Source organism: Procambarus clarkii, chromosome 3 (genome assembly GCF_040958095.1).
Source record: "Procambarus clarkii isolate CNS0578487 chromosome 3, FALCON_Pclarkii_2.0, whole genome shotgun sequence".
Lineage (NCBI taxonomy): Eukaryota > Metazoa > Arthropoda > Malacostraca > Decapoda > Cambaridae > Procambarus > Procambarus clarkii.
The window spans coordinates 19,565,692-19,579,857 of NC_091152.1; the positions used below are offsets into that span (position 1 = coordinate 19,565,692).

Below are 14,166 nucleotides of genomic sequence, written 5' to 3' on the forward strand. Positions count from 1 at the left end.
TGACTTATTAAATTTGCGAGAACGGGTTGTACATGTAATATAGATGCACAAATTGTAGCATTATAAGCAATGTACCATATTCAGTCACTTGTTTCTATGAATTATGTGTGTGGATATTTTGAGATATTTTCAACTTCAATTATATCTATAACTAGAAGTTCAACTTCAGATAAAAAATCCAGTTTCTGACAGAGTCTCACCATTTTTACATATAGAGTGCACAGCTGTCTGTTCTACAATCCTTATCAAATGATTTTTTTATAAACCCTAAACGCTTCGTGTTACAATTTTTTATTCTAAATTTGCCGCATATTTCAAATGCCATATTAACGATTTTTTTTTTTACAGTAAACTACTGTATACTGAAAACCTATATTCTAATTTGATGAAAATGGAGATCATTTGCTATTCTGATAGCCATAATAACACCAATTGAACAATTGGTGGTATTTTATATTTTTTAATCTGATTTGAAAATCAGATTAAAAAATAAATCAAAGGGCAGCAGCCCTTTTGCGGTTCGCCCCATTGACGGGGCGATGGGGAGTACGCTGTCTCTGTTCGCTCATGCCTGGTCTCACGATTTGTGTTTTTTTTTGGATCGTTTCTCGCGGCCTGCGGTGGCGTTGGTGGCTCCTCCCCTACGGGGGTTCGAGGCTGATGGGGCAGGCTTCCTCTCCTGCGCTCTGTCGGGTCATCTTGGGAGTGGATACGCTTGGGCGTGGTCGAAACAACTCCGTCCCTCAGGTGGGTTTCCCACCTGTTTCCAGTTCCGAAACGGGACTGTGCGGACCTGCAGTTCATTCTGGACTTGTCCCATCTGAACCCTTGGGTTTCTTGGCCCCTCATTTCGGATGACCACTCTGTTCCAGGTCCGGCTTCTGTTGGAGCCGGGCGCTTGGATGGTGTCCCTGGACCTCAAGGACGCGTATTGGCATGTACCTATTCATGTGGGGTTCCGGGACTGGCTCGGTTTTGTTGTGGGGCGCCAGAGTTACCGTTTTCGTTGTCTCCCCTTCGGGTTGAACCTGGCACCTCGCGTATTCGCACGCCTTACCCGGGTCGTGGTGGCCCATCTGCGCCTCTTAGGTGTTCGGTGTTGGCTTACCTCAACAACGGCTGGTTTGGGCTCCCAGTGGGTCCGTGTGTCTGCTGGCCAGGGATTTGGTGCTTTCCCAGCTCACGGGTTTGGGTTCCTGGTGAACTGGCGGAAGTCCCTTCTGGTGCCCTCCCAGGTTCGGTCCCCTGGCTGGGTCTTGTGTGGGGCTCTCGGACCGCTTCCTTGTCTCTTCTTCCACCGGAGTCTCTCCTTCGGCTGCGGTCTCGCCTGTGTCTGTTTCTGGGGGGCTCCCTCCCGGTCACCCGGCGGTTGCTCGAGGGTTTGTGCGGGAACCTGAACTTCGTGATGTTGGTCTAACCCTTTCCGGGTCGGGTTTGGCTTCGTCGGCTGTTCTGGTTCCTTCGGGGACGTCCCTTCCGCCTCTCTCACAATCGCTGGGTTCGACCCCTGGGGGCTTTGGGTCGGCTGCTGCGTCGCCGGCTTTCTCTTCGGGTTTTCCGGGGTTCAGTGCCTTGGTGCCTGCCAGAGCCCTCGCTCGATGTGCTCACGGATGCATCATCTTTAGGCTGGGGTTTGTGACCAGTGCTCACCAGGCCGGCCAGGGGCGGTGGGGTCCGTCCTTCCGTTGGGTCCACAGCACGGTGCGGGAGTTTGCGGCGGTGTGGTTTGCGCTTAGAAGGGTTCGAGTCGCCTGCGGATCGACGATCCGGCTCCATTCGGACTGCTTCCCGGTGGTTCATTATCTGAACCGAGGGGGTTCGATGCGGTCCTTGGCTCTTTGGGGTTGGTCGCTTCAGGTGACTCGTCTGCTGAGTTCTCGGGGTTTGGCTCTCCCGGGGTTCACGTCCGGGGGTGTCCAATGGGGGGGCGGACAACCTGTCCAGGTTCATTCCCCTGTTCACAGAATGGACGGTCGACGCCGACTCCTTCAGTTGGCTCTGCTGGACATTCAGGTGCCCGGAGGTGGACCTCTTCACGCTGGCGTGGTCGAGGCGTCTTACGGTTTACGTGGCACCCTTCCCCTACTGTGAGGCCTTCGGGATCGACGCTTTTCGGCAGGACTGGTTGAGGTGGGGGGTTCCTGTACCTCTTTTCCCTTTTGGTTCAGCTGCTGCTCCAGGTCTTGGCTCGCTTGGAGACTTACCAGGGTCGAGTGGTCCTCTTGGCCCCATGGTGGCCGGCCCAGCGGGTTTCAGGCGCTGCTTGCCCGGTGTCCCAAACCCGGAGGTTTTTTTCCGCGGGTCCGCCTCTTTCAGGAGATCGGGCCAGTCCGGTATGTGACTGGTTCGCTCTTTTCCCGCGAGTCTTCGCGTTTGGTGTTTTTGACTCGTGTTTATCACCATCTTTATGGTGAGCAGGTTGCTTCCTTGTTGGTTTCTCACCTGCGAGTTTCCTCTTTGGCGGCAGTATGAAGTTTCCTGGAAGTCCTTCCGGTTCTTTTTGACCCTTCGTCGTTGTTCCTTGCTTTCGGTTCGGGTGGTGTTGTCCTTTCTCTCTTGGTTGTTTCAGGACCGTCATCTGATGCCTAATACTGTCGCCTCATATCGTGCGACACTGGCGGAGCCGTGCAGCTTGCTTTCAGTATTGATGTTACTTCTGCGCCGTTTCGCAAGCTGTCTCGGGCGTTGTTTCACACCTCCGGCCTGCTCATGCGCCGCCTGAGCCGTCCTGGTTCTTGGACAGAGTACTCTTCTATCTTTCCTAACCTCAGTTTGTTGTGGCCCCTTCGATTCAAGATTGTTTTGCTAAGGCTCTTTTTCTGTTGGCATTAGCCTCTGGGGGTCGTGTGGCAGAGCTTCATGCTCTTCTCCAGCGTAGAGGTTTTTGCTCCTTTGGTCGTGGTCTTCGATTTGTTCGTTTGCAGCCGTCTCCCTCTTTTCTGGCGAAGAATGAACTGCTGCTTTCCGGAGGGGTCCTTGGGTTGTAGATGCTTGGTTTGTCAGGCCGGGATTCACCATGTGTTGTGTCCGGTTGTGGCCCTCCGCTGTTATCTGCGCGCACGGCTTCTGTGTCCGGGGACGCTTTGGGTTTTACCCAGTTTCCCTTCTTCCCTGTTCGCGGGTTCGGGTCTCTCAGGTCGTCCGCAGGGTTATTAAATCCAGCCAGCCTGCGGTCTATCCCCGTGCCCATGACATTCGTAAGTTTGCTGCTCTTGCTGCCGTCTTCGGAAATTGTCTTGAGCTGACATTCGGGCACGGGGGTTTTGCGGTCGAACAGGGTCCTGGCTGCATGCTACCTTGTAAACGTTCCTGGGCCCAGTCGGGCCTGTGTTGCTTTAGGTCGGCGGTTGCTGCCCGTTTTCTCGTCTTCGCGTTGAGGAGTGGAGCACCGACCGCCTCCCGGTAAGTCCCCTTGGATTTCTTGGTAGTCTTTGGTGAGGTAGCTCCGGGGAGCCGTAGGGGCTCCCCCAGAACACCAGTGTTGAATGTAATGAAACGCCATTTTCTGGGTGAGTCCCAGAGGCTCCTCGGCATCCCTCCCGCCCTCCGATCGGCGGTTTTTTCGCGGGTTTTGATATCCAGCCTCTGAACTGGGGCGTGGATCGCCGGCTCAGGGGTCTGGGCTTCCCCTTTCCCCTACTGGGGAGGGGGAGCTGTGCAGACATGCGGCACGGCTCATGTGATGTCATGCTTGTTTGTTCGTTTTCCTTTTTGGGGAGTTCTGTCCACCCGTTTGTCAATTTTCGTTGTTAACCAGAATAGGGGTTTGTTTTGTGGCGCTTACCTTTCTGGGTGCCTGTCCCAGTCGATGGCAGATATAGAATGCTCCAAATCACATGTGCATTTCTATGGGCCATTGCTCCCCGTCCCTCTGTGAGGGGGCCAGGTTCTGGATTGTGGTTCCTGGTAGGCTGTACTCCACCCACATCGACTGATGCAAAATAGTTAAGATATCCATATCAGCCATGGATAGCTCCGGGGAGCCTCCGGGACTCGCCCAGAAAATGGCGTTTCATTATGTTCAACGCTGGTTTTTTGTACTTTAGATAAACACTTTACATTGTTGAATAATATATTTCAAAGAGCACTACAAAAGCCATTACCACATCATGATGCCTTAGGTGGTCCTTATTTTTGTATAGCTTGCACTGCCTGTTGTCACAAGCTGGTTGTGTTAATTATTTATACATGAATGTGCATGGGATCCGTAACAATTTGGATTCTTTCTCTGTTACATAACACTGCTGCAGTTTTATCAATTGCAAAATATTTTTTGTTAATGTTTCTTTGTTTTTGCTTTATGTAGTAGTCAATTTTAGTGTATTATCTCTTAATAAAGCAGTGCATTTCTATTGACAAAAGTATAGTGTACTCTTAATACAACTGTGTGTACAATATTGTCTCAAAAGTTTGAAATTTCATCCCTATTTCTGTGGGGCCCCTTCGACTCCCTGGAGCTATCAGACTGATATGTGATATATTAGTCTAGGGCATCAGTCAGTTGAAGCTCAGCCTACCGGGGACCATGAGCCGGAATCTGGCCTCCCCCTTAGAGAGGAACATAGAGCAATGGCCTATGGAAACCACCATGTGGTTAGAAGCATTCCATGTCTGCCATCGACCGGGGTTAGGCACCCAGAAGGTAGGCATAACAAAACAAACCCCCTTGGTAAGAAATTGCAACCGAAGACCTAACAGAGGGGACAACTCCCCCAAATTCTAAAGAAACGTCATACACCGCTGCTGCGCCGCTTGTCCGTGCAGCCCTTCCCTCTCTGGGAGGAGGAGGGGGAAGTTCCGGACCACCCCCCCCGGTGATGGCTACTCACACCTCCAGTTTGGTGGTTGATGCGATTTGGGGTGGACGTCAACTCTGGCCTCAATTTCTTGGCAGTCTTTGTACCTTTGTGGGGGTTTCTGCTACTTGTGGTGCAGTGGCCAGGTGTAACTACATTGTACTGGGTAGCATGTGCTTAGGGCTACCTTCCCTAGGTGCCCTGTAAGTATTATCCTTGAGTTCTAGGGTTACCTTCCATAGAGCCTTCGGGATTCCACTTCTGTAAGGTTTCTTGCTGCTCGACATTTACCTCATCCTTGGGCTAGCTGGGGTTTCGTGGCCTTTGTTTGGCCTTGGGTAGGAAGTGGTGGTGTTGCTGGTTGAGGCGCTAAGTGCTGCGCTGCGCTGCTTACCTACGCGGCGGCCGTGTTCCTGTTCCTTCTGGTGGCATTGAACTTTTGTGGGGTTTTCTTTTGTTTTTTGTTTTCTAATAGCCTTGTTTGGCTATTAGTCCACATAGGGTATATTGGTGGCCCTCCTCTACGCCCCTGTGCTGGTACAAGTCACAGGGGTCTGGTTCTTAGCTCATCCCCACTTGTTAGCTTGTGGGTTTAACCAGCTAGCAGTACAGAACCTTGCCAGGGCTTCCTGTAGATGACATCCCTACGGGCCCCTGAAAACCCTCGTCGGGGCTCAGTTGACCAATGGATGTGTCCTCACACCTCGCCTTGTGTGAGTTTGAAGGTGGTTTTGTGCCCTTGTCAAAGGGTGACAGTCACCATTTTTGCCTCCGGCATGCTGCCTGTTGAGTCAACGATACCCTTGACAATGACACCGAAGTCTTGCGAGACTTGTGCTCTGCTCGTGCTCCAGTTTACTCATTCTATTGTCACAGAGGTTTAGGTACAGGCGGCATCCGCGTTGCATGCCAGGTTTACGTTGTTGCAACGTGTTGGGTTGGTTGCCCGCTCGGATGCCCCAGGGCGTTTTGGTTATAGGGAATCAGACTTGAGGGTGTCAGTCACTTCGACTTTGGTTCAGTCTGCATCCCCTAGTCCTTTCCTGGTTGGCATTGTGTGCCCTTCTCCCTGCTCCAGGCTCCCAAACGTCTGAGGGTTTTGTAGTCGGGGCGGGGTTTTGTCGACGATGAGGCTTGGGCGGCTTTAGGGACTGTCCCATTCGAGTCGGAGACGGAGGCATTCGAGCCCGTTCCTCCTGCCAAGGCTTCTGGCCCCTACCAGCTGACCCCCTTCTTTGCTGCCGAACAGCTGCGTGGCGCAGCAGCTGTGTATTTTGTTTGCTTGTTTCTTTAGAATTTGGGGGCGTTCTGCCTCTCTGTTCGATCTTCGGTTATTTCTTACCAAGTGGGGTCTGTTTTGTTATGCTTACCTTTCTGGGTACCTAACCCCAATCGATGGCAGACAGAATGCTCCCAACACATGGGGGGTTTCTGAAGGCCATTGCTCCCTGGTCCTCTCTGAGCGGGCCAGGTTCTGGCTCATGGTCCCCGATAGGCTGAACTCCAATTGACTGATGCCCCATACTAATACATCTTATCTCAGTTCGATAATTCTAGGGAGCTTCCAGGGCTTACCCAGAAAATGGCATTTTATTACATTCAATGCTGGTTTTTGTGTTTGTATTATAGCAATCAGCCTAACCAATGGTTTGTTTGAATAATGACACACATTTGATCAAAATATTTAGAGACCAATTATTAAGCTTTAAAATTTTATCTTTCCTCAGCATCACAACGTAGTGGTGGTGGTGGCCGAATAATTATTGGAAGTGGAGCCCCTCGTCCCACTGTCATTGGTCGAAAGACTTGTTCGTAAGATATGGAGAGCAAGAGAAGGCAGCTCTGCAAGAATTTGAATTCCTTGGTGATTTTTCCACCTCTCATTCAGACTTGGGCTCCCAGGACCTAGGTGCTGCTTCTGGCAGAGCAAATAAGATGATAATTGACAGTGAAAGCAACTTGCCGCCACACACGAATATCTCGTCATTGCTTGACACGAGTAGGAGTGCTGGTGCTGTTTTACCTAAAGTAGAAAGTAATTTATTTAGAAAAAACATAAGTACCTTTGAAGAGAAAAGGAGAACTGTGAAAAGTGATATTAGTGGATGCAATCACAGTGGCTGGAGTGATGCCAGTGAACAAGAGGGTGTGGATACTCGGAGTATTGGTAGTGTCAAGAATGCTATACTGCAGCTCAATAAAGTGAATCGTATCTCAGGAATCAAACAACCTGCCACTATGCCTACCATCCCAGCTAGAAGTGCTTCCAATACAAGCAGTACCAGAGCCAATTATCGTAAGTCCAGTTCCCCAGTCAGTACAAACAAACCTCGGGCATGGACCCCTTCTAAAATTAGAGTGAGTGACATCAGTGGAGCTTCAAAGTTTAGTGTTAGACAAGAGAACTCACCATCCAGTAGAACGCCGTCTCCTCAGCTTAATATAATTGACAATAAAAGTATTGCTAATAAATCTCCCAGTGGCTTGCACAGTTGTGTTGAGAGACCAGGCAGCAGTAACACAAAAGCAGGCTCCTCAACGCGTATCCCACGTATCCAAACATCTCTTATGTCTTCCAAAAAATCATCAACCGAGTCTCCTAAATCACAGAAAGGAGATGCTTCCCCTAAAGATTCTTGCTATGAATCCATGAAAACATTTAACCCTCAGTGTGAAAACTCATTACCACCTAAAGGCTTCTCAAGTCGAGTAGTCAAGCCTCCTCCTCGTACACGCCCATCACTTCAGCAAGCGACACAGCAACAAAATCTTCAACAGCAGCCTAACAAAAGTGGCATTAAGAGTCCTAGATTAGCCAGATTAAAGAAAGCAGCAGACCCATTGGATTCATTTACTGGCAAGTCTTTGTGTGACAGTGGGTCAAGTGAAGGCTCCGAGCGTTGTGGAGGAAGACTTTCTCTCAGTGACTCCTGTGCTGAAAACTTCTCGCCAATTGATAGTGGTGACGAAGTTTTTTATAAAGAGTGCTAGCTAGATTAATAGCTTATGATGAAGACTTGAGTATGTGATGCCAATGTTCTCTGCCAGATATGGTGCTTCATGGGATGTTTTAAGGAACTCAGATTTTATTATTATTATGTTTGCACTGTGCATGTTGGCTATTTTAAAATTGTGTTACTTTAAGTATGGGGCTATTTATTTCTTTAATTTATTTTTATTGTATTCAAACGTCCATGGATAAGCACATTCCGGATTCCTTTGTGACCATGACAATATTTCCATGTACGGTAACATGCATTAACATTTAAAGCATATAAATGTTGTGTTTATATGTAACAATTGAAGCTGTTGTCTTCCACTGTCTTCTCATACTAATATGCTTAAACTTCCCTGGGCTCAAAGTGGAAGATTTGCTGAAAGCAACGAAGATAGATAAAAGTGGCTTCTCTGATTATATTTTAAATAAGATATAATAGTATGTGAGAGAACTAGGCGAGATGGTGTTAAAAGTGTTTACACTTGTGTATCTCAAGAGCTAGAGCATTTGCTAGTCACTATGGAGTAGGGCACCTGTATAGGGTTTAGGAAGATGCACATCTGTGTCTTACATGGATGCATTTATGCAATAATTGACTTAAGTGTTAAATGCATTAAAATACCTTATTTGATCATTTAATCCTCTGATGATAAATGTAAACTACTGCATGGGATATAGGACTGTGTTCTCTTAAGTGACCTCAACTTTTGAACTGCTCTTAGGTTGAGGAAGACACTGGTGCAATCCTTTCCGACGTTACATATGCAAAGTGTAACTTCTTATTTTTAATACACAAAATTTTTTTTGGACAAAAATTGATTGAGTAAAGATAAATATAGTGTATTGATATTGTAAGAAGTGTGTGTTGTATGTGACAAGAAGACCCCCATGTTCTGGAGTGATAGTTATGCTGTATGTTTATAAAGAAGGTTTGAAGCATTACTCCAAAGTGACAAGGTGAAAGTTGGAGTCGAGGCCCAAGTGTGTTCTACCTCTTATTATTATTATGTTCAGCGATGCATCGGCTGCAGTCAAATGCAATATGGTTATGTTTAAGGGTAGTTTGCATAATTTGAAAGTTTTAATTATTTCCTCTTCAGTTTACAAAATGAATGCCAAACTATCATAGTGCAGTGTCCCTGAACACATAAAAATTGGCAATATAGTAGGCAAATTTTCCATATCTATGTAATTTTGGAGTGTTGCATTTAGTATGTCCAAAATTTAGGTTTCATTTTCAAAACATCTTTCCAGATATAATTTGTTTACAAATGTCAAAAGTGTCTGATTAGAGTTTATTTTTTTATAACATAAGCAATAATACAATTTATTAATTGAGAAGAATCTCCAGGTGCAATAGAGTGGGAATTTCCTTTAAAGTGTGCATATACTGTTCAAAGTTATATCTTATATTTTAATGATTTTTTGTTTTATATACGAGTTTAAATGGCCATTTCGTAGACAGTATGTGTTAGAACGTGTATGATATAAGGTAATATAGCACAACTTAATAACACAGGAAATTATATAGATCCAGATATATGCTAATGATATAGATCCAGATATATGCTTTCCATTTTTCATTAATATTTGTATAAATCATTTTTTTACTTCAAATATATTTTTGTGTTCATTTTATATTTAGGCAAAGTGTCACTTCTTTGTTGTGGCTTTTGACAAGAGAAACTCTTGGGTGTAGAGAGAGAGAGAGAGGTGCAGGAGGACCAAACTGCAGAAGGTACACACGTCCTGCCTTCCCGTGAGTAGCGTACATGTCTGCCACGAGTCATAACCCACGCAGGTACACTCATAAAATAAATATAAATATATATATATATATATATATATATATATATATATATATATATATATATATATATATATATATATATACTGTATATATATATACTGTATAAACTTATGAGACATGCATTTCATATATGTAACTGTTGTAAGATAGTATGGTAACTAGTGTATATAGATTTTGTAGTTTCCTAATTCTTACATCAATATAGTCAACATTTCTGCTCTCTGTGTTTTAATGCCCAATCTGTTTCCTCTTAGAGTAAATGTGTAACTGTTAATATGCGCCAAAGTCTTCTGTGCCGAATACAAATTGATACACTGGACGAAAATACAAGTCGAGTGGTTGTGTATACTACTTGTGTTACTATCAGTACATTAAGTACATATGCTTGAGCCCTTACTTGCTTTCCGACCGCCCCTCGCCGTCGCCTGTCTCTCAATAGTGACCTTGGTGACTCGGATACTTTTGATATCATTCGCCTTATGCGTTTTCGTTCTCATATTGGCATCCTTTGTGATATTTAGCGCCCTCTGATTATTCCGCACATTTGATGGTGCTACACAGCCTTCCCAGTTTGGTGCCGCCTTTTGATAATTACTTACTTGAGCCCCTTAGTCATGTAACTGTTAGTACTTCAGGCAGTGTCGTCTTAATGTATGGGCACACTGATAGGTTACCAAGAGCCCCACACATTCTAGGGGCCCCCATATGTTCATGAAAGGGATTTTGGCAGAAGGGAGGGGAATTTATAGTATGGGTTACCTATGGCTATCATCATGGCAACAGGTCATGGTGTCCATCTGAATCACGAAGTGCATGTTGTGTCAGGAGAAAGTGCCAAGCCATTATGACTATATAGTACTTGAAAGGGACCAGGCCAATGATTTGGGATGGGACGGGGGAAAGGAATGATGCCAAACACTTGGACGGTCGAGAATTGAATGTTGACCTGCATGAAGCAAGACTATCTATCGCTCTACCGTCCAGCTCAAGTGGTTGGACAGATTTGGCAGAATGGATAATTATTTGACCTCCAACTGTAAAATGCCTTGGAGTTAATTCCTTTTTAAACTATATTTATTACATAATTTGTGCATGGCTATCTGAGGGCAATCCTGTACTTTAGTGGGCAGGCAGGGCTCATTATCTGGGTTGGGGGCCCCAGTGCAGCTTTCTCTGGGGCTTACAATGCTGTTAAGATGACCCTGACTTAGGGTACGTATTTTTGGTCATGTTACTATCAGTACTTTGTTAAAATAAAGCAAGCAAAGAGTCATCCTAAGTGGAAATTAATCTGACTGGAAAAAAATGTAGTGAATAGAGTACTGCAAGGTTCCATCTTTAGCCAGTCATCTTAGTTCCTACAACAGTGATGTAGATTGTATTACAAACCACATCATCAAATTTGAAGATAATAGCAAGATTTATGGTAAAGTAAGAAGCAAAACTGATATTGAGACCTTACAAATGGTTAGAAGATTTTAAAATGCTTTTCAATACCGAAAACGCAAGAGCTTGCATGTAGGGCAAAGTCTGCACTGCACATCCCAGCTATCATTAACACTGCTAATATGCAGCAGAGTGACGAAGAATCTAGGAGTTAGGATCCACCAGTTACTGAAAGTTGCACAACAAGCAGGAGGTGCAGTAAGACATATAAACAAACCTTAGGAATAGTCAGAAAGAATCTTTTACTTCAAGGAAAAGTGTTTACTCGACAGTAATAGTCTTCGGTGCGCTCACATTTGGGTAACTATCCAAGCGTGCACCTTCTAAGGTACATAACACCTTCTAAGGTACATAACACCTTCTAAGGTACATAACACCTTCTAAGGTACATAACTGCTTTAGATGATTTTCGTGTCAGTGTTGCGGGGTGTGAGACAGCTCTGGGTTGTGAGAGGTGGGGTGAGAGTGGTGGGGTGAGAGAGAGGTGGGGTGAGAGTGGCGGGTGTGAGAGAGGTGGGGTGAGAGAGTAACCCGTGAGAGTGGCGGGGTGTGAGAGAGGGAGCCGGGTGGACTGCAGTATTGATCAGGTGACCGTGGCGAGTGTGTGTCATCACAGTTCTCTCTCGTCCCTTTGATTATTATAGTGTACATCTAGTGGGTTCCTCCATCACCCACCACCTGCTGGAGGGTTCCTCCATCACCCACCACCTGCTGGAGGGTTCCTCCATCACCCACCACCTGCTGGAGGGTTCCTCCATCACCCACCACCTGCTGGAGGGTTCCTCCATCACCCACCTCCTGCCGGAGGGTTCCTCCATCACCCACCTCCTGCTGGAGGGTTCCTCCATCACCCACCTCCTGCCGGAGGGTTCCTCCATCACCCACCTCCTGCTGGAGGGTTCCTCCATCACCCACCTCCTGCTGGAGGGTTCCTCCATCACCCACCACCTGCCGGAGGGTTCCTCCATCACCCACCACCTGCAGGAGGGTTCCTCCATCACCCACCACCTGCAGGAGGGTTCCTCCATCACCCACCACCTGCAGGAGGGTTTCCTCCATCACCCACCACCTGCAGGAGGATTCCTTCATCACCACCTCCTGCAGGAGGGTTCCTCCATCACCCACCACCTGCAGGAGGGTTCCTTCATCACCCACCTCCTGCAGGAGGGTTCCTTCATCACCCACCACCTGCAGGAGGGTTCCTCCATCACCCACCACCTGCAGGAGGGTTCCTCTACCACCCACCACCTGCAGGAGGGTTCCTCTACCACCCACCACCTGCCGGAGGGTTCCTCCATCACCCACCACCTGCAGGAGGGTTCCTCCATCACCCACACACCTGTCGGAGGGTTCCTCCATCATAACCAGTGGTTATCTAGTGTCAGTGCCTCTCAAAGGACTCGACAAAAGGACCTAGTAGGTGCCTTACGATAAGGAAGCAACTAAGGCAGATGGTGATGATTGTGTTGTTGTAGTGGAGGTGGGCTGGTGGTGGTGGTGGTTGAACAGCTGGTGGTGGTACTACCACGCCCAGCCTACCACCTTACCTTGAGGTGCTTCCGGGGCTTACTGTCCCCGCGGCCCGGTCGTCGACCAGGCCTTCCTCGCTCTTCTGGTACACGTAAACCACCCAGAACGTGAACAACTAGTTACTTCTATAGAACAATTATGAAAGTGCCAAAATGACGAGTTCCAATCCGAGATCTCGCGGTAATGATTGTAACTAGGGAATAGGCCAAAGGTTATCTTGAGATGATTTCGGGGCTTTTAGTGTCCCCGCGGCCCGGTCCTCGACCAGGCCTCCACCCCAGGAAGCAGCCCGTGACAGCTGACTAACACCCAGGTACCTATTTTACTGCTAGGTAACAGGGGCATAGGGTGAAAGAAACTCTGCCCATTGTTTTATAAATTTATATGTTTATAAATTAAATAATTTTGTGTAGAATCTACACAAAAGACGGGTCATGTGTGGGATGGTTTTTTTTTTTTTTTTTTTTATTATTTTCTACCACAGACGTGGCCAGACATTTACAATGCTAACCAGCATATATACATTTTCTTCTGTCCTCCATGGACAGGGTTAGAGAAGTGTTAAACATACAGTTCAAGGGTTTATTGAACACTCAACCACAGAAGGTGATTCGGTGCTTTTAAAATGCTAAGCTAACCTACATACGTAAATCATAGATACACAGATTTACGTATGCCCTACATAAAGTATTAGATGTGTCTTTTACATAGTGTCATTAATGTACATTCACAAAGGTGAAATGTATTTCTGATCAGCTTCCATATTTGCTTTATACCCATACATATACATACACACACACACACACACATACATATATACACACATACATGCATTCACATACATTTGTCTCATTTACCCTGACAGGGTGAGGTAGCTGATAAAGAAACTAGTGTGCAATTAAGCACTTAATCACTGAAGGTGATGAAGGTGCTTTTTACATGCTCAGGTTATAGTTACATCACATACATACATTGTATGATTGATACATTACATGGTCAATTTTGGATACAAGTCCAATATATCATCAAGTGTTCCAGTACTCATATAGTAACTACAGAGTTCAGCATACCTTAGCCCAGGAGGGCGAAAGTCAGTCAGTATGGACATTCTACAATATAATGTTCAAGAGAGTGCATGTTTTCTCTTTCACAAAGTTGACACATTGTGTACTCGACATTTGGGTTTTGAGAAAGCTGCCAGATACGTCTATATCCCAGGCGTATTCTGGCCACTATAACATCACATTGCCGGGTTCTTGTTCTATTAGTCCCATATGTGAATGTCTCCTCACGATATCTATCATAATATTTAATGCTACAACTTTCAGGTCTTTGAGAATTTGTTAGGTCGGTGAGATTTTCATTAGATATTTGTTTAAGTATTCTCTTTGTCACTGCTAATGAAACACCCATATCAATTTCTACCACTGGTTTTCTGCAAGCTGACTTAGCAAGCATATCAACAGTGTCATGCCTTGAGATGCCAACATGTGATGGTATCCATAGGAATTTAATCTCAAATCTGTTTTCTTTGGCAGCTAAAACATTCATTCGAATATCACTGACTATTTTTCTGGGTGTCACTA

The 14,166-nt window shown here is 46.2% G+C and overlaps 1 protein-coding gene across 1 annotated transcript in view; it reads left to right on the forward strand.

The window, feature by feature from the left end:
* LOC123760856 (serine-rich adhesin for platelets) overlaps window positions 1–14,166 on the forward strand; it is a 312,965-nt gene that overhangs the window by 260,251 nt on the left and 38,548 nt on the right. Inside the window, 2 exon segments of the mRNA XM_069329888.1 lie at window positions 6,524–6,592; window positions 6,595–6,881. Coding sequence (XP_069185989.1) covers window positions 6,524–6,592; window positions 6,595–6,881 — 356 coding nt within the window.